The sequence below is a fragment of the Lissotriton vulgaris genome, chromosome 9 (assembly GCF_964263255.1).
Source record: "Lissotriton vulgaris chromosome 9, aLisVul1.2, whole genome shotgun sequence".
NCBI lineage: Eukaryota > Metazoa > Chordata > Amphibia > Caudata > Salamandridae > Lissotriton > Lissotriton vulgaris.
In genome coordinates, this window is record NC_141697.1 from 272,523,599 (window position 1) to 272,550,040 (window position 26,442).

At 42.9% G+C, this 26,442-nt stretch overlaps 1 protein-coding gene across 4 annotated transcripts in view; it reads left to right on the forward strand.

Annotated features, from left to right (window-relative positions):
* TMEM63C (transmembrane protein 63C) overlaps positions 1 to 26,442 on the forward strand; it is a 653,749-nt gene that overhangs the window by 495,594 nt on the left and 131,713 nt on the right. For all 4 annotated transcript variants that reach the window (XM_086937543.1, XM_086937545.1, XM_086937546.1 and 1 more), the window contains 4 exons: positions 7,023 to 7,156; positions 9,283 to 9,405; positions 25,171 to 25,324; positions 26,142 to 26,248. In XM_086937543.1, the coding sequence (XP_086793669.1) occupies positions 7,023 to 7,156; positions 9,283 to 9,405; positions 25,171 to 25,324; positions 26,142 to 26,248 (518 nt within the window). The remainder of the gene's footprint in view (positions 1 to 7,022; positions 7,157 to 9,282; positions 9,406 to 25,170; positions 25,325 to 26,141; positions 26,249 to 26,442) is intronic.

The following is a 26,442-nucleotide window of genomic DNA, read 5'->3' on the forward strand; positions in this document are numbered from 1 at the left end:
AATTTTTTCTTTACTGCAGTATTTTTTCTCTCACAAAAGCAAGAAATGCATGTTCAAACTATTTCATGTGTTATGTCATTGACATGCACAGCGGCTGTTGTTACACAGTGAGCTTTTATACTTTGGTTCTATTCAAGCTTTATTCCTAACACTAACACATTTACACACATCTCATTCAGAGTATTTTTTAATCGCGTATCGGATTTAGTTCTCATCATCGAACACTCGTTCGGGAATCTTTCTTTTTTAAAGTATTTTGTCCATTTGTATTATCATGATCACGTGTCTTGCTGCGCTTCGATCACAATGGTGAAAGACCTTGGGTTACGGAGTCAACACGGAAGCGCCGGAGGAGGACCAGGCTGTTAAACCCGGGGTAAGACGTTCTTTAAACGCTCGTCATCTAGCGGCACACCAATATCAAATGGTGTATTAAAATTAACCACGTTCTTATTCTCTTGTAGAAAAAGATGCTTTCTTACTCCGACAAAGAATTATCACGCCGGATATACCCGTGAGTTTATTTACACGTGTCCATTCACTTTAACATGATTACGTGCTGGTCACCTTGTTGATAGATTTTTTCCGCACTTTTCAGGCAAATACACTGTTTTTAAAACTCGCAACCATAACGAGTTCGGACTTTGAAAATGTATATATCCGCACGTTGAAGGCACTATTTCGTGATTACGGTGTCACATTCACGTACACCTCGGCATGTTATTTGATGTTAGCACACTGTTTATTTATCGTTCACACATTTAAACTCCTGTGATTGTACACACTTTTCCCAGCACTTAACTCACCACTTTTCCCAGCACTTAACTCACCACGTCAATTCCTATCTTGAAAAACATACACATTTCTGGTATTTTTTACCTTTTTCCGTTATGGAGCACCTTGGGATATAAGGCTTATTCAAGGACCTTGATTTTTATTGAAGCAGTTTTTGTATAAAGGAATTCATTGTTTATTTCAATGCTGTGTATATTTCTTTTTTGGCAGAATATGAAACCCCTGATGAAGGGCTAGTACCCGAAATGCATTGGGCAAGGGGTACACATGTGTGGAAAAAAAAGTCATTCATGTATAAGGAATACTATGAGAAATAGAAGAATTCAAGAAAAAATTTGAAGAAAACTTTAGTTAAAGGAACATTTTGCATAATAGTCAATGAAGTATCTTTGAAAGTACATTCCAGAGTGCATTTGGGGTAGTTTTCCACTTACCCGCTTTGGTTTCAATTTATTTTACGAGCTCTAAAAACGAGGAGTGCAATTGTTCTTCAATAAGATGTCACTTCCCACAAGTGAACCACGCCTAGGGCCTGGCCTATTTATTCATACTCCTACGCTGGAGTGGCGTACGTTGGACCAGGGCACTCCGCTTCCAGGGGGGGACAGCACAGATACATTACCAAGATCTTTCCCACTGCCTGAGGTAACTTGGTTGCGTCCACTGTGCACTACACTAGAAGCATCAGTAGTATATCTCCACATGGAGAGGTTTGTGCTTTGCATAGTGAGGTCTATGCAGCACATCAGCGTTACACTTGGCATTGTGTGCTTTATTATTGGTGGGTGACTTGCCTCCTTCATATATAGTTGGTTGACACATCTCCCCACATTCAGCTATTGTGCGGCTGAGGGGCATGGCGTTTTGGGAAGGTCCGTTGTCCTTTTTTGCACTGCCTCGGTGGTAGTAGGGAGGGTGGTCCGGGGGAGATTCTGGTGGTGGTGCTGCTGGGTGTTGTGGTCTTGTTGGGTTTCGGAGCTGCATGATCAGTAGCTCTTTCACGTGTTGGTCTTTAGATGTGGCTGTGAGTCGGGTCCAATTCACGCAGTAGATAGTCGACCTCCTTACACCAGTTAAAGGTTGATGGTAATTTGTAACTGCTAACTCTGCTTATCGCCTGCTTTTTGGATCGCAGTGCAGATTTGGCTGGTCATTAAAAATATGGGGAAGTGGTGTTTCCATGTTTTTTTTGCACGAGTATGCCTACTTTGCTTATCATTAGCGTTAGTTGTGGTTCTCGTTTGTAGCAATTTTGTTGGCAGAAGGTATCAATGGAAGAGTGGTGAGATTTGCAGTTTTTACCAGGTTGAGTATGAGATGATAATTAAAAAAAAACAGAAAAAAAGATACATTATAATTAGAAATTAGCATTTATAAAACCTTATAATTTCACTGAAAAAACCATAGGTTTCAGGGACATTATAGTTAGTTGGACATTTCACTCATTGAAAACCATAGAAATTTCCCTGTCATAGTTTATTTATAAAGTTTTATATAGCGCGAACAAGATCCCGAAGGATATCAGAGCGCTTTACAATGAGTTGGAAGAGAGGACAAAATGAAATGTACACCACAATTGTGAAAAAAATGCTAACCAGTAAACAATGGTACACACATAAAGAGTATAATATTATGCAGAAGAGACAATACTTGACTGTTAGTTGTGCCATGGAGATAGAAACCAAGAAACAACTGCTTTATGAGTGCCTCCACCCCTTATGGTAAGAATTTTCTCATTAAGAATCTTTTGCCTACCAGTTTGAAGGCCGTTGTCGAGGAGAGTCTGCGTACATCTGGAGGAAGAGTTCCATATTTTAGGGGCAGCGCCTGAGAAGGCTCGGTGACAAGTTCTCTTTTTGCTAAGGATTATTGGTTTTAGGAGGAGAGTAGAGGCGCTTCAAGATGCCCTCTCCCCACAGGATAATTCATGTTTTCGCACCAGATACGTGTGAGTATTGTAGTGAAGGGCTTTGTGCGCCAGGATTCGTGCTTCAAAGGGTAGCCAGTTGAGAGATTTAAGGACTGGAGATATGTGCTCATTTCGTTTGGAGCCTGTAGTCAGTCTTGCTGCAGAGTTCAGCGAGGCCCTAGGTGTCGCCAAGGCGTATTTAGGAAGGCCACAGAGAGTTGCATTGCCATAGTCTAACCTTGGTAAGACAAGCGCTTGTACCACCTGCTTCAAATCCTTTTGTGGCAGGAAGGGTTTGTTATTTCTGAGTGTCCTCGTCAAGTGGTTCGCTCCCTTACAAACATTACTGATATGAGTCTTCATACTCTGGTGCTTGTCCACTGTGACTCCGAGCGATTTGGCTGAGTCTATGATGATCGGAGTGCAGTTGAGAGCAGTGAGGGGAGACAACCAGAGATCGATGTTGGGCATGTGGTTCGGCGGGGAGATGAGCAAGAACTCCGTTTTGGAATCGTTGAGGAGGAGATGGTTTCCGTTAACCAATTTTGAGTCAACGTGAGGATAAAATTTAGTGAGATGATGTTATCCGGGATGACATTTTCAAATAGAGTTGTGTGTCGTCGGCATACATGTGGAAGAGAATGTTCATGGAGTTAAGTGAGTTAGCAAGAGGTTCCAAGAAAAGGTTGAAGAGGATAGGAGAAAGGGCAGATCCTTGGGGGACCCCCATAAGTACTGGGGTGGGCTGAGAGAGAGAGTGGTTTGCCTTGGCGCTTTGAGATCTGTGAAGAAGGAAGGATGAGAACCAGTGAGCACCTGATCCGAGAAACCCATTCTGTTTTGTAGGATGGATAGGAGAATGTCATGGTTAACCGTATCAAATCCAGAGGAAAGGTCAAGGAGGATCAAAAGGCAGGATTCATTTTTGTCAAGCATTTTCAGATGTCATCAAAAATGTGATTGAAGGCCGATTCAGTGCTGTGACCCCTCCGCAAACTGGATTGATGATGGTCTAGTAGTTGGTAATTCTCAATGTGAGCACAGAGCTGGGATTGGACACATTTTTCAAGGAGTTTCACTAGGGTGGGGTTGTTGGAGATAGGACGGAAGTTGTTGAGATACGATTTGTCAGCGTTGATTTTTTTTAGTTAGTTGAGCTAACTAGAACTCGCGCCCCGCATTGCACTGCTGATGATGTCACATATTACATCATTCATGACATGGTCAGTTACATCACTGATTAAATCTCAAATAACACCTCTGACATCATCCACATGAAAATCTGATGCACCTTATCAGACCCAAATATAACACTTGATACACCCACTCAAAAATACAGACTATAATTTTAGAAACCATGAACACACAAATACCAGTTAGTACATATCCACTCACTAATTCCTAGGTCTACACACACATCCATTCATTCACCCATACAGTCACTCATACACACAGTCAGCCATCAATAGAGATTTATCATATCCAGTCACATATCTATACAGACACTCAAACACACCCTCTCATTCATAGTTATTCACAGATCTAGTCAGTAATGGAAATAATGAATCACACTTTTATTTACTCACCTGTACAGTTATACACATACCACTTCACTTATTTAAACATATACTAACAAATACTTACACTCTAATACAATAACTAATAAAAGCGCACACTGATCCATACAGGCACTCTCACAATCACTCACTCTCAAATATAGTCATTTATACAGTCCAACACTTATATATACTGCCTTTCACATATGCAGTTACTCACACATGTACCAATGAGGCATCCATTCACTCACCAAGACACTCATACACACACTCACCCAGACACACAGCCCTTCACAGATACAGACCTGAACACATATACCCAGTGAATTATCCACTCACACATCTATGCACAGTCACACCCCCACCCACCCACACAGACACTCTGGCACCCATACAGGTACTAAGACAAGCAATTATTAGCTCATATAGATCCTCATTTATTTGCTAACCAAACCATGCAACTGCTTACGCACCAACTGACTGTGTGAATGTTTGTATCAGTCGCTAACACATGCATTAGGCAAGACACAATTAATCACTCTCTTATACAGTCAGTCACACACCGACTTAATCATCCACCCTGACTCATACACCCATTCATTCTTCAATACACCTTGGCATATATATATATATAAAACATATTTACATTTTATAGAAACACAGTCACTGGATGATGTCATCAGTGATGTCATTTGAGATGTCATCAGTGATGTCACTGACCATGTCATGAATGATGTAATATGTGACGTCATCAGCAGTGCATTGCGGGGGCGTGAGTTATAGTTAGCTCAACTAACTATAGCAGGGAAATTTGTATGGTTTTCTATGAGTGAAATGTCCAACTAACTATAACAACCCTGAAACCTATGTTTTTTTCAGTGAATATATATATATGTGTTTAGCATAGTGTGCTGCCCGACTTGTATTTTGCTGTCTTTCATTGCATCCAGATATGATACAACAAGTAGCATCATACCTACAACAAGTCAGGACTATTGGCTTTGTCAATGGTTGTTAGTTGCATAAGGTAAATAAGTAGCATCTATGGCTTGTATATAATATTAAAAAACCTTCCACTTACAGCCCTGGTGACCCAACAACAATGTTGCTGCTCCTGAGTTTCAAAAACAGAAGGAAAATCCAGAGAGAAAATGACTCTTTAAAGGATTACCCTTCCCCTACAACTCTCATCTGGCATGACGTCATGCCATAACTTCTCCACTAGTGGGAAGTGAGCAGTGTGAGCACTCGCACATCAATGTGCCTGTTGCCACTGCAGTCCGGAAAAAAACTGACCACCTCCGGCAGGGCACAAAACAGAGCCTGATAGACCCGTTTTGAGGCCCCCTTTAAAAAAATTGCTGGTGCTCAGCACCCGTAAGACCCGGCCCTCTTAAAGCCCTGTATATATGCAAAAAACAGACCAGATATAGAAGATAAGTCGTTAGTCCTACTTTTATGTCTAGCCTGTCTCGGTTTTTGCTTCGTAACCTCTTCGCCGCTGCGCGAATTTCACTGCGGTGCGGGGGTGTCCGTGGCGCCGCGGTTCTCATGACGGCTCCGGGCCGTCTTAAGTCACGGTAGACGTGTGCTCATGACGTCCGGGAGCCATCTGAACTCCGCCCACTAATTAATTTGCCCGCACAGGCGGGGAATTAATGCCGCGTGGGCGGAGCGGCAACGTTCGGACGGCTCCCGGCCATCGTGAGAACACGCCTACCATGACTCATGATGGCCGGTAGCCGTCATGAGCACGGAAGGAGTTGAAATCTGGTCACCCCAAATATCATGCTTGTGACACATCTAATTCTAGCCCTGGAGCAGTCGAGCCAATGATTTCCACCTGTTTCCTGGTGAGAATTGGATGGACGCAGTGCCACCTACAGGCTTTTCCACCAATTGCATGTCTTCTAAGACTGTTGGGTCTGTTCTCAGGTCAGATGTGATTTTATGGTTAGTGCCTCTGACTTCATCCACTCGCCAGTTTGGTTTCAGCTTCCTCGTACGTGACACTAAAGTAGTAACTTTTTTCAACTAAATGTGTTATGAATGTTTTCTTAGGAGGGACACACTAACAATCATTGTCTTTGGTTAGTCACTGCCTTCAAGAAATGCCTCCCACAATTTAGACATATACTTCTCCAGTGGCCTAACGCAGGTTCCCTATAGTGTGGTGGGGGGAGACCCCACCCCACCCACCACCAGGGTTAGGGTGCTCACATTTATCCCCAGACGGATGAATATCTGTGAGATATGGGAGACTCATGGAGGCCTCATCTTTTTTCATCACATAGCCTTACACACTTTGGAGCGAGGCCACCCATTGTGCAAACCTTTTTCAGCCTTCAAAACATTATCACCTCCATTGACTTCAATGCGATCAACCCTAGAACCATATTCGTTAGCCCTATTAACTCCAGCTTAGGGAGGCATGTGTGGCAGCTGTTTCACGAGATTTCGGTGAGTGGAATTGTGATTTTGTGACTTGTTTCCCTCTTTACACTGAGAGAGGAGGCGCTTGAGAATATAAGAAGCTGCTGAGCTGCACACTGTGAAACCCACCCTCTTGTAACTCTTTCAGAGGACACTTTGCCAACCAATAAATCAGGTGGATCCTGGATAGTGTTCTAGAATGTTTGGGAGCTTTCTTGGTGTATCATTGGCCAGCAGCCTGTCTTTAATCTTTGTCCTTTCTCTCTGTACCCTTTTCACACTGCATCTGTACAACCTGTTGATTCTCCTATCTTTCTTTGCCCTCTCAGGTGGATGCCGAGCAGTATTATGCAGAGTTGGAAGAAAAGTTGACAGACGAGTTCAATGCAGAGCGCAACCGCATCACTCTCAAGCGCCTCGACATTGCCTTTGTCACCTTCCAGGATGACCGGATGACCGCGGTGTGAGTGCCATTTTCTTATTTCTGCTTCTGAGTTCCCAGACTGCCTGGTCACAGCTGCCATTAATTTGCGAGATGAGTGGCTGGGTACAGTAGGTAGACATTACCCCAAAGACTCTCAATGCCTTCCGTGGACCTTAAACAAGCATCCTGGGACCGGTTTCGGATTCATAATCCTCATCAGCCATGCTATTTTTAATCCATTGGTAGAGTGAGCAAGGGACCCCCGTCTGGGCATACCCTGCCAACTCAGGGCAAACCAAAGTGATACCAAAGGAAAGGGAAGACATGGCTTGGCAGTTCGGGCTGGACTGTTCCCATGAGGCACAGGGTTAGACTGTTTTGCATATGGCCATGTCTGAACTGGGGTGGTAGAGTGAGCCAAAGAATGATGATGGATTAAACCAGATCAGTTGACTGAGGGTGAGTGTTTGATTTGCTCAAACGCTCCGTCCATCATCCCTTTGGTATCAAGGAGATTTAGGCTATGTGCAGCATGCCTTGAGAGAGATGCTCTGCCTGCCGCTGTTTAATCTTCACTTTATAAAATCTGGGGAGGGGATATTATCCCCTGTGCCTGCCCCACTTCAAGATCTGTGGGGGGTGAGGGAATCCAGGCTAAAGGTGGGTAAGAAGCACCCACGTGTGATAATGTATGGGACCCCAAGAAGCTGCTTTTCTGCTCTGAGATACCTTCACATAATGCCTAATTTAAGTGGGGGTTGAGGTGGAGGAGCTTGCACTCATTAATTGAGGACCAGGACTTTTCTCATCATCAGACCCAGAGCAAGGGAGATGATGGCTGAACAGGTTGAACGGAGGAGGAAGGGAAAAAATCTACAGGGTCTAATTGAAAACACAGGGATGAAAAAGACTCTGCAGGTGGGAAGAAAAGAGACAGGAAGTGTAGGGTGATAGGGCTGGTGGAAAAAAGAAACATGAGTTTATATTAAGACTAGTCACCTTCTGAATTCAACAACCTGGCATTCGGCAACGACAGCGAGCTCTTGAGAAACACTTTTGACCCCGGTACTTATACATTTTTAAAATAAGTACCTGTCTATGTATCTTTATATGACGGACACCCCTTGCCAAACTATGGACAGTATGAATATGAACAGTGCTTAGTTTGCAAAAACAAAACATAAATAATACCGGGTCCCAAAGTTTTTTGAGTCTGCAAATGATGGGGTTGCTGAGCACCTCGACTGCCTATCCTTGATTCTACTGCTTTGCTCATTCATCCACTATCCTACACTTCCTTTCTCTGTAGTTCTCGCTTGCCGGGTTCTTCCCCATCCCTTCTGTCTCTTTGTCACTGTTGTCATATCTTTCTCTTCCTCATTTTTCTCTGGCTTTACTTGTTGCTCTGATTCAAAGTCTGATGATGATAAATAAGTCCTAAACCTCAAAAAAGAGAACCTACTCCCGGCAACAACTGGCGCAAATTAAGCACGGCTATATCATATCCCCCTGACACCAAATTTCTAACCACAGTTCAACCCTAGAGGAGTCGTCATTATTGCCATTTGACCAATAATAGGACATCATAGCACTTTCTTATTCTGGCGGTCCTATGGTACAGTTCTAGGAATTCCATCATTTGGTTGAATATGTTCTTTGGAAGAATTTATTTGCATATAATAGTTAATTGGGAGTTGCATATTTAGTTTACAGGCAGTTGTTGTAGGTTATTGTGAACGTAAAATAAGTTTGATCCAAGTGAATATGTTTTTAGTGTCATGTGTATGGATGACTGTATAGAATATCTTTTCCATTTTCTCTTTTGAGTTGGGTGTTCCAATACAGAGCCAATATAGATTTATTTCTAGATCTGCTCCACAATCTAGGCAGGTAGCTGTGATCCTCTGTGCATGATAGCGCAGTAGGCTTATACTGGTTTTAACCAAGTGGTTGTATAATGTATGTTGGTGCGATGCAAGACAGCACTTTTGGTTTGCCAGTGCTTTGACAACTATATGGCATTGGTGCTGTGTTTTTGTGTAGTTAGCTTGTAGTTAGTGTGTCCAAGTAGAAAAGACTAATAAACAGGCATGATAAATTAGCTCACCACCTATGACGAAGTGAGATGTTGTTTACTTTAGCACTTTTTCTCCTCTTAAATGTAGGATTATAAAGGACTACGGCCGTACCCGCTGCCGCAGAAACCCCCAGCAGTCTTCTGTGACCACCGTGATAAAAGCCCACACTTGGACGGTCCAGTATGCACATGCACCACACGATATAATCTGGTAAGTGCATGCAGATCCTTAGTACTTGTGTTAATACTACATTCATTCTAATCATTGAGATCTTTTGCCTCAAGGACAAAACCACATCAACATCCTTCACCTCTCAAACACAGACACATGTGTTAATCATGTGCCAGGCACATATTTAAAAAGAAATGATCAGGCCTTACTTATTTTCCAGAGGTCTAATACGGCAGTCCTTTAAGATATTAACCATTTTTAATCTCTTGAGATGGTCTGTCCAGCTTTCCCTTGTTCCGGGCATTCTTTTTCCAAGAACAGTGATCTGGTATGTAGCTATATTTGTTGCATGCACACTTAATTTTAAGGCTGTCTATCTTTCCACTCAACATCTATGTCTAATCCCAGAGTCAACTTAAAAAAATGTGCACTAAATGTTTGCGTCGGTATGAACTGGCTCAAGTCAATTGTGGAGATCCACTTTGTCTGTGGTTGGCGTTGTTGACACATGGCTTGCCTTTAATCCCACTGCGTGACAATACACATACCACTTGGAAGCCTATGGTAGTCTTTCGTGCATAGATTATATACTCAACCTACCTGAACAAATTTCCTATATTGGTGAGGTTCACCATCTTGCCAGAGGCATCTCTGACCACTCATACGGACTTGCAGGTCACAGACTTAGGCAAAGGGTGGTACTCAGTCCCTGGTATCTCAGGATACCCTGCATCCAGACGGACCTTCGTGAGACCACAAAGCAATGCTTCAATGAAAATTAGGGTTCAGTGTCCCCCATACAAACATTGTGGGAACATATAGATTTATCATAAGAGGTCAGGGCATGGCATTGATTGTGGGGCGTAAAAAGGAAAAAGAAAAGCCAGATAGGAAATGCTTGAAAGGGAGATGCAGGAGTTGGAATCCCAACTCGCTGCTGATGACCAGGGAAACTTACAACATAGCTTATCCTTGATGCAAAAGGAGTACAGAGATGTCACAACAGAGGCTGCTAGGATCACCATCACGCAACTTTGTACTACCTCTATTAGGTGAGTGACAGGGCTGGGAGGCTTTTGGCTTGGCTGGATGGAAGGGAAGCAGCATCTCGGGTGTTCGAGATCTTAAATGACAGGAGCGAATGTTTTAAGGACAGGCCAGTGTCCGTCGAGTACTCTGTCCTCGAGAGGAGAAGATTCGGGGATAACGGTACCGGCCGGGAAACCCGAATCAAGCGCGTGGCGAATCTGCATATAACGGAAATGCTCCGTATAACTGAGCACATATTCCGACTAAGCTCGTCAAAAGTCTTGACCCTGTTCTTGACCCAGAGATCCCCGACCCTACTAATGCCGATGAGGTCCCACTTCTCGAAGCCCTTCGTAGTCCAAAGACTGCCCAATCTTTCCGCAGCGTAAAGCGGGGTCGCTCTAGTCAATCTGTCTGACCACCCCATAGCTGCATTTGCGCTACACCACACCCGCACCGCGACCCTGGTGGGTCCTGTCAATTTCCTACCGGTCGATTTAGAATACAACGCCCTGTGTAGTTCCCTCTCGGCAGTTGCCATTTGTCCATTTCGAATGCAGGATTTGGAACAGGGCCGTACATGGCATGATTAATTGCACTCAATTGGGATGCCCAATAATAACGTTTAATGTCCGGCAGCGCGATGCCTCCATCATACCAGGGCAAAGTCAACTTCGCTAGGGCAATACGGGGGCGCCCGCCCCATATCAACTTCCTCTGTAGGCTCTCTATCTCGCGAAAGTAACTAGCCGGTACAAGATCAAGCGTATTCTGAAGGGCATATAGAAATCGGGGTAAGGACATCATCTTGAAAAGAGCTGCCCTCCCGACTGGGGACAGCGGCAGGCTACACCAAGCCGTAACGTCGGATTTAAGCCAAAGAAGCGGAGGAAGCAGGTTCCGTTCGTACCGAACCGCGGGGTCTAGTGATATAAAGATCCCCAGATATTGAAAACCAGCCAGTGAGATCGGTATCGGGCATGTACGTGGCAAGGGGGGTACTTCCCCGGTGAGTGAATAAATGCTAGATTTAGTCCAATTGATGACTAGACCAGAGTTCTTCCCGAACGAACTCAGTACATCAAACAGTACCCCCACTGACTTCCATGGGGAAGTAAGATATAACAGAATGTTGTCTGCGTATAGCGACACGCGATCTTCAAAGTCAGGGGACCACCTAATGCCTTTAAGCGACGGTTCCCACCGCAGCCAAACAGCAAGGGGTTCTAAAGCAAGCGCAAAGAGCAATGGAGATAAACGGCACCCCTGTCGCGTAACCCTCCCAATAACAAAGGGTTCCGACACCCTGCCGTTAACCACCACCTTGGCAAGCGGTTCCTCATTCAGGAGTTTAACCCAACCAATAAACCCGGGGCCAAAACCGAATTTCACGAGGGCCGCCCACAAATATGGCCATTCCACAGTATTGAAGGCCATCGTGGCATCCAAAGAGACCAAGATGGCCGGCTCACGCAACGACTCTGCTCTCGCCAGGACGCCATGAAGATAACGCAGGTTGAGTGCGGTGTTGCGGTGGGGAATAAACCCGGACTGGTCCGGGTGTATCAGGTCTCCGATCACCGTAACCAGCCAGTTTGCCAGAATTTTTGCCAAGATCTTCGGTTCAGCATTCAAAAGTGATATAGGTCTATAAGACGCACATATGTCCCGGGGTTTCCCTTCTTTATGAATAACAACAATGGACGCAAGTCTCTGGTCTCTGGGAAGGGACCCGACATCTCGCGATTCTATAAACATCTGACGGAGGTACGGCACCATTTTGTCAGGGCATAACTTATACAATTCGATGGGGATGCCATTTGGGCCCGTAGCTTTTCCCGAGCGGATGGAGCTGATAGCGAGCGCTATTTCATCGATATAAAATTCCGCCTCCATAAGCTTTGTCAGAAGCAGACATCTCTGAGCAACAAGTGCGAGTCTTCCTCCGGTCTGTCTGAGACTGGCGCATACACCATCTGAAAATGATGCGTGATAACAGGCACAACACGATTCAATCTTTCCTTTTTATCCAACCAAGCGATCAGTTTCCCCGCTTTATCTCCTACATCATACAGTCGCCCTGTTGCTCACGACTCATGGCCATGGCCGCATCAGTCACCAAAGCTCTGTAATCAAACTGTTTGAGGGATAAAGCATGTAGTTTATCCTGTGTGGCACCAGACTGCAGCTCTTCTTCCAAGTCGGTAATTTCAGTCTCCAGTCTTACAACCTCCTCATTCTTACTTTTCTTTGCACAAGCAATCAACAACAGAGTTTGGCCGCGGATTACCGTCTTAAAAGCCTCCCATAGTGAAATGGAGGAAGACACCGACCCCACATTTTCAGCAAAATAGTGATCAATAGACTTAACCACACCCGCCCTGGTTCTGGGATTACGAAGATGCCAGGGATTAATCGGAGCCACTCGACCCTCCGCTCCCAGCTGTATGTCAATAGAGAGCCACAGCGGGGAGTGGTCCGAAATACCCCTGGCTAGGTGTCTAACTTCTCTCACCGAAACGGATTGCCCCGCCGGCACAAGAACGTAATCAAGCCTAGCGAGGCTCCCGTGTGCTCCGGAGTGTAAGATGTATTGTGCCCGTCCGGGGTGCATCAGCCTCCAACAATCCACCAGACCCAGTGTCTCCAGGAAGTTACCCAGCCAAGACTGTGATATCGCAAGATCCCTGGGGGGCTGTGGTCCTCTCGACCACAGACGACAGAATTAAAGTCTCCACCCACAACCAAAATACCTTCGGGGAACCCCAGCACCACCCCTTCCAAATCAGAAAACGTCGAAGTTTGTAAGCCTGGCTGGACGTACACCGAGAGTATGGAGATCGTCTTCCCCTCCCATCTGCCGATGATAGCAGCATATCGTCCCCTATCATCTAGTATAGTATCATCTATTTCCAGGGGGAGGGAGTTCCTGACGAGGACGGCAGCCCCCCTCGACCCAGTGGTGAATCCCGAGTGCGCTACCAGACGATAACCTCGTCTATTCATTGCATGGCATGTGTTCCCTACCAAATGTCTTTCCTGTAGCAACACTACATCAGGGGAAAGACGTTTCAAGAACTGCAATACTATCCCCCGTTTTATCCTGTCCCCCAGACCGTTGACATTCCAACTTAGTACCCTCAGCCCCCTACCCCCATCCCAGAAATGAAGACAGACTCCCTCCCACAACGAAACGGACACAGAAGTCAAAATATGCAGTAATGCGCAGCCTCGAAACATACCAAGTACAAGACAAAATTCCCCCCACCATCCCCAAGGAAATTCCCTGAACACCCCCCCCCCACCCTGCACCCCTGCGTTAGCCCAAAAAGCCATCCCAACTTGCAGTGTGCCTGTCGCCCTAACATGAAACTAATCTACAAAAAGAGAAAATGCCCCCTGAAGGAGGAAGAGCCCCGATTCCCCTACCGCCCCAGGGTATTTACGAGTATATGTACAAATTCAAAAAGTTATCAAACCACTGCTGTGAAGTCCATATGGCGCTCACGCCGGTCGTCACTCGCTCCTCCTGTTCCAATGGGCCACCGTCAGCGCCCCCCGATTGCTCCGGGCGGTCTCGATGTGTTGGTAAAGTATCAAGCCAGTCGCTAACAACCTCTGGCCGATCAAAAAAGAGCGTCCGTTCATTGTATTCAATGCGTAGTCGAGCAGGGAAGAGCATAGCGTATTTCAAGCCCATGTCTCTAAGTCTCCGTTTCACTCCCATGAATCCCATTCTCTGCTTTTGTACAGACTGTGTGAAGTCCGGGTAGAAACCAATAGTCACATTCTCAAATTTCGTGGGGCCGTTGGCCCGCGACGCCTGCAGGATAGCGTCCCTGTCCCTGAAGTTAAAAATCCTGGCTATTATAGGCCGTGGAGGGGCGCCCAGTTTGTTTCCAGCCCGGGACTCTGTGGGCACGCTTGACCGCAAAAAAGTTACTGAGGCCCTTAGGGGCCAGGTAGTTCAATATCAGGCCCTCGACAAGGAGATCAGTCGTTAATTCAGTGGACTGCTCCGGAACCCCGATGATACGCACATTGTTGCGCCTAGCTCGACTTTCAAAGTCATCCAGCCGACGGGCAAACCAGTCATTAGAGGATTGTAGATTACGAACTTCTGTCTGGAGATCGGACATGTCGGTCGTGAGACTGGCGGTCTTGATATCCAAAGACTTGACCTGTTCATTGGTCTTCGCCAGATCAGTCCTGATCAAGTTGACGTCGATAGCCACCGTGTCAAGCTTTAAAGCCAATGTTTCGTATTGGTGGCCCATGGACGTCTTCATGCTTGCAATGGCGCCCATTACTTCTCGTAGGGTCGCTTAGGAGCCATCTCTGGTCTCTTCCAAAGCTTTACCAACACCACTAGGGGATCCTTTTGGACGAGTGTAGCGATCCATGATATTGGATTGGATTGGATGACTTTGGTGGTCCGCTTCTCGCTTTCCGGCTTGCTCGCCATATTGATCGACGCGCCCCGGAGGGTCCTTTGGGACCTGGTTTGAATGGTTCCTTACAGATCTGACTTGCGAAGTCTAGAGACGAGGTGCAGTGGGCAAGCACTCACCCAAAGTTAAGCCATGGGCCGACAGAGTCAAATAGCGGCAGGTTGCAACAGAAGAGGACCAAAAACGAAACCGAACGTACTTCAGGGGCACCAGCCAGCTGCCACTGGCCGTTGTTGTTCAATTGCCACCTGGGTATCTCGGGGACTTTATTCCCGTGCTGCTCCTCGGTGTAGGCCGCAAACTTTCGAAGTGGAGTAAGTCTGGTTCCCGGCAGCCAAATCGATTTTTGAAAAGAGCTTCTGTGTCAGCAGGGTCTTGTCCATAAGAACCCGTCGTCTATATCCGGATCAGTGACAGGATAGATGGGGGAGGCGGCGAGGCGGCGAGGGTCTCGGGAGCCCTTTGCTCACGCGACCATCTTGGATGCGCGCTAAGCTCCTCCCCCCATGTAGGTTCTTATGTTTCATTCCAAGTCCCCATCCTTTTGTGCCTCCCCAGTCTTTGACTGGGAGAGACTACCACTTTCTTTGATCAATTAGATTGCTTGAGTTAGGATACCTCAAAAGTTATTTGGCAGAAATTCGTTACAGTAATTTATGTATGCCTTAAGTATTGGTCTGTTTTAAAAAAAATATTGATATCCACTTTTTAGGCATTAGTACTACTCGGGCATGTTTGAAATTAAGATAGACTTATCAATGCATGTATGGTCTATTTAAGATGTTTACAACCTCTGAGCAAATTGAGAACGCTTATGAGCTGCCCAAAGTAATTAGACAAAGATCATCAGGACTTAAGCTGTTTTTGAGGCTCATGTATGGTTTCTAGTTCTTCTGGGGTGGAAAACGGAAATGTTCTAGCAACTTGGTGCTATTTGAAATTTGACCGTGTTTTTTTGCTATAATTACCTGCAATTTGTGCCATTATTTTATTTATTTGGAAGTTTACTGATTGAGGGTATTACTGCAGATGGTGTAAAGGTGGTGTGTAGTAAGCTTTGCTGATTAGCAGCTAGATAAAGCGATTTTGTGAGTCCTGTACTGGAGTTTGATTTGAAGGTGTTGTTGAAGAAGCATATTTGTGTGCTGGCAGATATGAGCACACTCTTGTTGCCTCTCCAGTTATTGAAGTGCATGTTTAGATGAAGAGTATGATCTATACACTGGAGTAAAGCTAGGATTTCCTCATCTGGGGCATGAATAGGCTCATACTCCAAATGCAATGCCAATCAGGAGTATCACAGAGAAAGGTTTCTTAGCAGGAGGCTTTTCACTGGAGTGTAAAGAAGTGCTGGTATTATTTTATGAGTGTGGATCTATGATCCAACCTTGCCATAGGGGAATCTGGTTGTAAAGAATACTCAAATCACTTTAATTGTTGTGCATTAAGCCCTATAGTTGCTGAACCCGGTCTTACCTTTCCAGTTCACTGCAAGTTTTCAGTTTGTATCTATTGTAGATTGTAGATTGACATGCCATACACACTCTTTTTATCTAGTTTCAGGTCCGGAATATTTCAAACTCTCAAAGATATTCTTCAGACATGACCCCAATGAATTATCCCTTTGTCAATTTAGCCCATAATGCACTAGCCCCACCTTAGATTAATTATTTCGTTGATCATTGGTCTTTATTGATGTCTTTTGGGGGTGGATAACGTTTCTAAGGATGAGAAAGCAAAAAAAAAATATTTTTACTAGAAAAGACTGTAATGTATTGATGATCAAAGCTGCAACGCTAGCCTGTAGGGTTTATATATTTATTATGTTGAAAGTTGTTTGTGGTGTCTGTGCATCTGTTTATTATTCCAGAAGCAGGTTAACTAATGGGCAGACATCCTGGAGGAAGAACCTTTTTTAAAAAAAAAAATGTTTTAACCACTTTCCTGCACTTTTGCTGGTCTTCAATATCTCACTTTAAAGATATAAATGAGTTTCAGAGTTTCAAGCCTAACCGAAAAAAATCTTGAATGGCATGCGGTAATGATCAATGTAGCTAAAATTGCAGCCTCCACAAACCCTAAACGTATATGCTCTAGTGCACTTGGGTTAATTAGATACCTTTGCCTAATGGAAGTATCCTTTGACTCTACAAGGCCTATTGTTGCTTGTATTTAGCAAGTCAGTAATATTGTTTTTGTTTTGCATTATTAGCTGCCTAAGACGACCTAGCTGACTCTAGAGATGAATCTCTAGCATTCGCAACAATATAAAAAAAGATCTCTTCGTTCCCCTATAGAAAAAATCTTCCCTTGACCCTTAGTGGTTGTAGCTATGAATGCTCATCGTTGACTTCACCTAGCTGTCCAAGATTTTTGCGAATGTTGTTACTACTTTGTTTCAGTCGAGGTGATGTCTCGTGAGGTCATGAGTGATGTCACTGACCATGTCATGAGTGATGTAATATGTGACGTCATCAGCAGTGCATTGCAGGCGTGCAAGTTATAGTGAGTCCAACTAACAATAACGTGGGAATTTCAATGGTTTTACGTCAGTAAAATTTCCAGCTAACTATAACTGGTGTGAAACATATGGTTTTTTCAGTGAATACATATATATATATATATATCTCCTACTGGCGATAGCCAGTAGGTATATATAATTAGGACCTAGTTACCATAGGAAATGCTGAACATTCTATTGGGAATAACTTTGGCGCCGATTGAGGGATCTGCCTGTAATTTTCCTTAAATGTGCCTTGCTGCGCTCCGCTCCTTTCCTGAAAGTTTCGGGGGGATTCGTCAAGCGGGGGCCGAGAAAAAAGGGGGTCCCAAAACGTGTTTTCCCAATGTTAATTTCCATAGGGACATTCTGACAAGGCTACAGCTCGAACGGCGGAACGGAATTACACCAGATTTGGCAAAATGGTAGGGACTGGTATGGAGCAGTGCATTTTGTATGTTTGGTGTAAATCCCTCCAGTAGTTTATGAGAAAATTGAATGTGAAATTGAGTCCAATGCAATTTTCCATAGGACCTTTAGACACAGCTACAGCCCGAACGGCTGAATGGAATTACTGCAAACTTGGCAACATGGGAGAGCCTGGTATGCAGAAGTGCCTTTTGTATATTTGGGGAAAATCCCTTCAGTAATTGTTGAGAAAATCGACTTTTTTCAAATTATATATCTATAGGCGGGACACGGTGCGCGCCCGTGCTCGCACCGTCCTTGCACTGTCCTTGCACGTGCGCGGACTTTAGCGTGCGCGAGCTGCATGCTGATTGGCTGCCAATGTCTGTCAACACTCCAAAACAGAAATTGTTGGCAGCCATCTTGTGCCTCAGTAGACTGAGGCACAGGAAAGCAGAAAAACAAACGTGTAGAACTCAAAAAGGGGGCAGGGTAGAAGTACCCTGACCCCCTACGCCTGCTCAGGGGTCCCACAAGGACCCCCCAGACCCAAAATGTTTTTTAAATTTTTGGGGGGGGAAAATCGCGGGCTCCGCGCACGGTGCACGCACCGGGCGATTTTTAAAAAAAACGTTTTTTTTTTCACAAAAGAAATTGGGGGGGGCCTGGGGGGTCCTTGTGGAACCCCCTGAGCAGGCCTAGGGGTTCAGGGTGCTTCTACCCTGCCCCCTTTGCGTGTTTTGCACCTTTGTTTCACTGTTTTCTTGTGCCTTGGTTCTACCGAGTCACAAGATGGCTGCCGACACACAGGAAAGCAGCATGCTCATTGGCTGTCAACACTTCTAACCGGGAAGTGTTGGCATTCATCTTGTGCTAGGTAGACCGAGGCACAAAAGAAGCAGAAAAGCAAACATGTAGAACGCAAAAAGGGGGCAGGGTAGAAACACCCTGACCCCCTAGGGCTGCTGATGTGGTCCGAGAAGGATATTTACATATTTAAACGTTATCCGCTAATAGAATTAGCATTTAGAAAACCTTTGAAATTTATTGAAAAAAACTATAGGTTTCACGCCTGACATAGTTAGGAATTAGCATTTAAAAAGTGGTCCCAGAGGATATTAACATATTTAAACGTTATCCGCTAATAGGATTAGCATTTAAAAACCTTGCAAATTCACTTAAAAAACCATAGGTTTCAGGTCATATATAGTTAGGAATTAGCATTTAAAAAACCTTGCAAATTCACTTAAAAAACCATAGGTTTCAGGTCATATATAGTTAGGAGTTAGTATTTAAAAAACCTTTGAAATTCACTGAAGAAAACCTAGGTTTCAGGCCTTATATAGTTAGGAATTAGCATTTAAAAAACCATTTAAATTGCTCCTATATAGTTAGTTGTACTAACTATATTTCGCGCACCCGCAATCCACTGCTGATGATGTCACACATTACATCATTCATGACATGGTCAATGACATCACTGATGACATCTCAAATGACATCAATAATGACATCACTGATGACATCATCCACGTGACAATCACATACACCTTTTCACTCACTAGTAAAATCTTTCATCACTCTTTGTAAAATACAGAGTATTATATTTGAATCCATTGACACAGCAATACAAGTATCTAAAAACCCACTCATTGATTCCGAGATGTATACACACATCTAATCACTTACCTGTAGATTCACTCATATGTGCTGTCAATGATCAATAGAACACTATCAAAAATACTTATACACCTATATCGACATTACACACCAAAACACAACCTATTCACATATGAAGTTATCCTACTCACTTATGCAAACAATGGATCATACTTACATACTTACTTAGCTACACACTTATACAAACACCACTTCATCTATTTATTTAGATGGTAAGTCAAATTTAGTATACAGTTATCCATACAGTCACACACACAATCATTGAGTCTTATGTATACTTATTTATATACAACAATTGACATATACACTGCCTTTTATTTTTCTAGTTTATCTACTGAATCAACTATTCACACATCTTTGGGCAGTCACACACCCTCCACCGAACCACACACACATTCACTCTCCCATATAAATACTCAGTTAACTAATCAATAACTAATATAGACTTTCACATAGCTAGTAACCAACTGGAGAACCAGTTTACACAACAACTGACAAAGTGATACAGATGTTCACACAGTTTAGTCACTATCCACTATATTTAGTGAGACACTATAAATTGTTAAAGTCCTCCATCCAAATATTTATTTTTATATATCTACTCATACTTCAATGCAAATTGCTATATATATAATGCATATTTAAATAATGAAGCAAACCACATTCACTGGATGATGTCATCAGTGATGTCATCAGTGATGTCATTTGAGATGTCATCAGTGATGTCACTGACCATGTCATGAATGATGTAATGTGTGACATCATCAGCAGTGGATTGCGGGTGCGCGAAATATAGCTAGTACAACTAACTATATAGGAGCAATTTCAATGGTTTTTTAAATGCTAATTCCTAAGTATATAAGGCCTGAAACCTATGGTTTTTTCAGTGAATATGTATATATATATATATATATGTATATATATATATATGTATATATATATGTATATATATATGTGTGTATATATATATGTATATATATATGTATATATATATATGTATATATATATGTATATATATATGTGTATATATATATATATGTATATATATATGTATATATATATATGTATATATATATATGTATATATATATATGTATATATATGTGTATATATATATATATGTATATATATATGTATATATATATATGTATATATATATATGTATATATATATATGTATATATATATATAGTTATATAGTTGACCACCTAAAGAAATTAATGTCTGCACTCGCTCAGTACGTTAATTTGGGTTTATTAAACCAGAGACTCACATACAGCCCCCTTCACCTACGCTTTTCTACCGCATGTCTTGTTTACAGTGTTGGGTGATGGGGGCTGTATGTGAGTCTCTGGTTTAATAAACCCAAACTAACGTACTGAGCGTGTGCGGACATTAACCCCTTCACTGTGGCGGCTATTCCCCCCCTTAATTAATTTCTTTTGGTGGTCAATTAAATAGTAGGGGGACATTCACCCTACTGTCCGGCACCAACCGTGCAAAGTGTGCACCTCCCGGTGAACGAATTGGTGGATAAAAAAATAGTTATATAGTTATATATATAGTTATATATAGTTATATATTATAATTTACAACTCTGTGTTTGGCATTTTCCAACCTGGAGCTAAAAATTAAAAGAAGAAAATGCCCATCACAATGGCACAGCAGATGCATGTACGACTATGCATAATTAATATAACATTTTGTTTGTTGCCAATGCTGATCAACATTAACAAAAAGAATTGTCAACAAAGATAAAAGGGGAAACCCTTTGCTTGGTGAAACATCAGATGCTTCTGTTCCAGAAAGGAAGAAAAAGGTTGAGCCATGCCCCTCTCAGTTGTTAAACAAGTATACGAAGCTACTGAACGTATGTTAAACATAACCATTGTTGTATGACGTTAATCCTACTCCAGGTGGTATGTTGTGGCTCTAAAATACAACCTAGAGATTAAAAAAGAGGTTATTATTGCACAAAGTTAATTAAAGGGATGAAAGCAGCCATAATGGATGTCATCATGCTTTAACCCCGTCTAAAATTATTCCCATAGAAAGCAGCAATATTACCATGTATAGTACAAATGTGCATGTTGCTGTGCCTGGGTTTAATCTATAAGAACAAATGGGTAGTTTTCTTGAATTGCTTGTTATTGATTATATAAATTTTAGATTTGATAATATAATACTAATTCATGCTGTGATAAGACATACACCCTTCTGATTTTATAATCCCTAATGGGTTTGATGGGTATGTTATTTGATTTGATTTTGTAATGATTGGCACAAAGAAAAAATAAGTTACTCTTCAGCCATAAAATGACAGATGGCACAGATAGTGTTTTATTAACTTTAAGATGGTATAATATATGAAAACAGTGTTAATAAAATATGTTCTCTGAAGGTAGATACAAAAGGATGGCATCTATTTTGGTTACTTTCATCTCTTAACATGACTTTCTAATATTTTTTGTGTTAAACGTTTTCAGTTTTCAATTTTTTTGTCCCCATGAATGTATAACTATAGCTCTGATGAAGCGGTGAATCTGGCAAAACGTGTTGTCTGTTTTAACTCTGTCAATATCAGCTCAGCTCATTCATTTTTCTATGTAAGACCAACTTGAAATCTAGTGGTCTAAAAAAATTTGTGAAGTTTTATTCTGGTTGCAATATCACAGGAGAAAAATTGTGATTAAGCCTATTGTAATTTTCATGATTTGTCATGGTAATGAACTGATTACGGTTAAAATGTTTGTAAAAAAAAATGCTGATTATATGTATTTATATTTTTCGATCCTGTATTAAATAAAATATATAACTGTTTTAAATTAAATATACATTTCTTATTGTTGATACTTCATGACTCCACACCTTCTGCAATACCTTATTGGTGTTTTTGGATTACATGAGGCAGGTTTAGGGCTAGCTAGCCTGATGGGTTTTAAAGTCCTTGCAAGGCCACCAGTATAGACTTTGTGGATACCCTTTAAGTTTCCCACAAAAATACCCTACTCTTAAAATAAAAAACTTAAAGATGTTGTTGACACAAGTTGTCCTTAAATGATCCTTCAGTCTGAATGAAAGGAGTCTAGGAGATCAATTAACACAAGACATAAGTGCCTCATTACCCCTTTAAATCAATTTCAGCCTATCTCCCTCTCTGAAGCAGTAAAAGAAATACAAAAATGTAAATCGGGAGGCCCGGACGATCCCTGCCCACCTAAACTGTGGAAACTAATGTCGGAAGCAATTGCAGTTCCCCTCCTACACATATGGAACACGTCCATTGCTACGGGCACGTTTCCGGACTGTTGGAAACAGGCCACACTTCTCCCGCTGAAAAAAAAACCCCAAGGCGCACCGGATGATCTGAACAATCTCCGACCCATCTCTCTCCTTGCAGCCCCCGGCAAAATGCTTGAAAAAATAATCCAGCGGCAGCTTAACAAATTTATTGAAGACAGCGGCGCCCTACATGAAACTCAGTCGGGCTTTAGGGCCGGCTTCAGCACCGAGACGGCCCTCATTGAGGTTGCTGAGTCTATCAGGTGGTCCTTAGATTCAGGGGCATCAGCTATGCTGGTGCTCCTGGATCTATCAGCTGCTTTTGATACTGTAGATCACAGCAGACTGCTGACCCGACTTAAGGACATAGGTATTGGAGACAAAGCTCTCAACTGGCTACTCTCCTACCTCACTAATCGCTCCCAGAAAGTGGCCTTGGGCCCCTTCTCTTCTGGACCAAAAAATCTCTGGTGTGGCGTCCCACAAGGGTCGGCACTCAGCCCCCTGCTGTTTAATGTATACTTGGCCCCACTCTTCACCTTGATTGCCAAATGGGGGGTCAAGGCAATATCCTACGCGGACGACACGCAATTAGTCTTCCCATACACAGACACGTCCGAGGCAGCATTTAGCAAAATCAGGGGCTGTCTGCAAGACGTGGCCAAGTGGATGAACACAAACAAACTTAAAATGAACGCGAGCAAAACGGAGGTGCTATTCTTTGGTAACCCCAAACATCCCCCTCCGGATCTGTGGTGGCCAACGGAAATGGGCCCTGCCCCATCTCCCAGCCCCCATGCAAAAAATCTAGGAGTAAAATGGGATGAGAAGTTGTCTTTCTTGCCGCATATACAACAACTCACCACGGGCTGCCTGCATAAACTCAAAAATTTGCGGAAATTTCTGCCTTTGCTACCAGTCGAGTGCCGGAAAACGGTTGTTCACGCAACAATCACTTCTCGACTCGATTACTCTAATGGCCTCTATCTTGGTCTACCTAAATATGCGGTGCAACGCTTACAAATCGTGCAGAATGCGGCTGCAAGATTAATAAAACGGGTCCCTTTTAGGCAGCATATCTCTCCGCATCTGCACGAGCTGCACTGGCTACCAGTGGCAAGCAGAATTAAGTTCAAAGTGCTAACCCTGGCTTTCAGAGCGCTAAAAGTCACATGTCCAAACTATCTGAAACTCCGACTTCCCCGCTACCACCAAAAACGTGAGCTACGCTCAAACTCCTTACTCAAGCTAACTGTACCGCACATAAGGAAAGCGAGACTTGGAGGCAGGTCTTTTTCGGCCGGCACGGCGAAACTTTGGAATACCCTGCCTCCTGCCATCCAATCCGCCACGTCAGAAGCAAGCTTTAGGAAACTCCTAAAAACCTGGCTTTTTACTCAATATTCCTGCCCCCCTTCCTGACTACTTACTCTTGTTGTGGGACTCGCTAGCCCCGGGACACCTCCCCAGAGGTAGCTGTTCGCGCTCAATAAATTTCTGTATTATTATTATTATTATAAGTTGTTTCTGTTCCTTGTTTCTACAAAAATGAAAGGTTTTTATTAAAAATTGGGCACCCCAAAAATGTACAGTAAATGAAATTCTGTCTGTCCACAACTGCAAAGAATTAGGCAGGGGCATATATCCCAAATAAGGATCTTAAGCAGAGGAGACAATGTAAAAAAACAAGACAGACTGATGAGTGATAAGAGGGTGAAGAAAATAAATATTAAAAGGGTAAATAGATGAAAGGTGTAGAAGGGTAAGAAGTAAGAAGGACAGACGCAAAAGGGATGAGCTCAAGATGGAGAAAGGCAAAACACCCACATAAATTAAGCATAACAGGTACTGAAATGGACATTCAGAGAGGAACAAAGCTACTTAAAAGAAGGCATGAGAAGACCAGGCTTGAGCTTGGATGCCCCAGTCTGAAAACAAAAAGGGAAAAAAATACTGCATGGGGGCGATATGTGCTAACTCTAAAGAATAAAAAAAAATGTTTTTAAAAAATAAACTAAGACTTCTGGGAGAAATTTCAGAAAACCACTGGGGTCACTCATCTGCTAAAAAGGAGTATTGGTGTATCCCTTGATATTTCATTTTCTTATTTTGCGATTGTGAAGGGACAGGTGTTTACAGTGTGAGTAGACTGTTAACATAGTGCTAGTCTGAAGAAATCTTGAACAGGGCCGGACTAAAGTCAGTGGCATGTGAAGTCACAAGCTCTCAATGAAGTGTAGATAGGGATATGCTGTATACAATTAAAGGGTCTCCCCTTGCATCCATTGTTCCTTACAGTCATCACTTACTCATGCACTAATTTTTCAGTCTGTTGAGAAGTCACCATTTCACAAAAGTAATATTACATCTGCAAAAAATCTTATGTCAATACCTTGTATTCACCCTGCACCATGTCCTACTACATGCATTTATAATCTGTTTTATTGTTAATATAGGGAGAATTTGTCTTTGAGTGGCTCATTCTGGTGGGTCCGATTCATCATCCTCAACATCTGTCTCTTCATCCTCCTCTTCTTCCTTACCACGCCTGCCATCATCGTCAACACCATGGATAAGTTCAACGTCACCCACCCTGTGGAAAGCCTGAAGGTGAAAAAATCTATCCAAAAGGCGCCGCTTCTGCTCCTTCCTTACTCTCTCCTTCGATGCAAGTGCAGGTGTTTTGACTACGCTCGTATTAAAGTAGACCTTGACCTACAACGTAGGGTCCACATAACATATAGTGGGTGTCCACATAAATAAATCCACCATTAAAATTAACACTAATCAGCTAGTAAAACAGTGTCATGAGCCTATAACTTACGAGAAATTTCTTTTAGAGAGTCTAAAGGGCTCATTAAAACTATCATTGTATTATGCGTGACCTCCTAATTCCAATGGGGCCAGAGAACAGTGCCTACCAGCCTCATTGGAATTATGAGATGCATGAGAACCCCGTGAATCTCTATACTTTCACCTAGAAATTTCAACTGCTTAAAACAGCTAAAATCTCTGGGTGAAAGAACAGAGAAAATGAGGAATTACCGGGACTCCGACCTAGAAATACGATTTCCACTAGTAATTCCTCATTTCTTAATGGACCCTCATACCATATTCGCAAACATTGTTGTGCAATACTAACTCTAACCCCATCATCCTTGACTCATATCATCAAAAATGTGCACAAAAAAAGTATATTAGCATGCAGAACAATATTTGTATTGATCTTGTGAGGTGAAATCTAAGATGCTTACATTTTGAATTGAAAGAATTAAAATAAAACTATTCTCTACTAATAGAACGGCAGCCTACCAGTGCCCTGCACCTATCTGTCATTAATGCACTGAAACCCGCTGTCTATGCACCAGAATCCCATCTTTGATGTCTGTATCTAATCCGACTCTGTATTGTTTCCTTTCGTCCCCAGAATCCAATAGTGACTGAGTTCTTTCCAACACTGCTCTTATGGGCCTTTTCAGTATTCCTGCCATTTGTGGTGTATTATTCTGCCTTCTTCGAGTGCCACTGGACCAGGTAATTCCTGTATTACGATTCCTTTAATAACGGAGATTGATTGCAAAGTGCATCCTGTATGTATGAAGTATTGATTTTTAATAACTTGCGGGATGAGGGGTTATTGACTCTATTGATTTTGCATTTGAGGCTTCTTCTAGAGCAGACCAGGCATAGGAGTATTAGAGTGCATCATTTCTGTGCAGCTAGCAAAC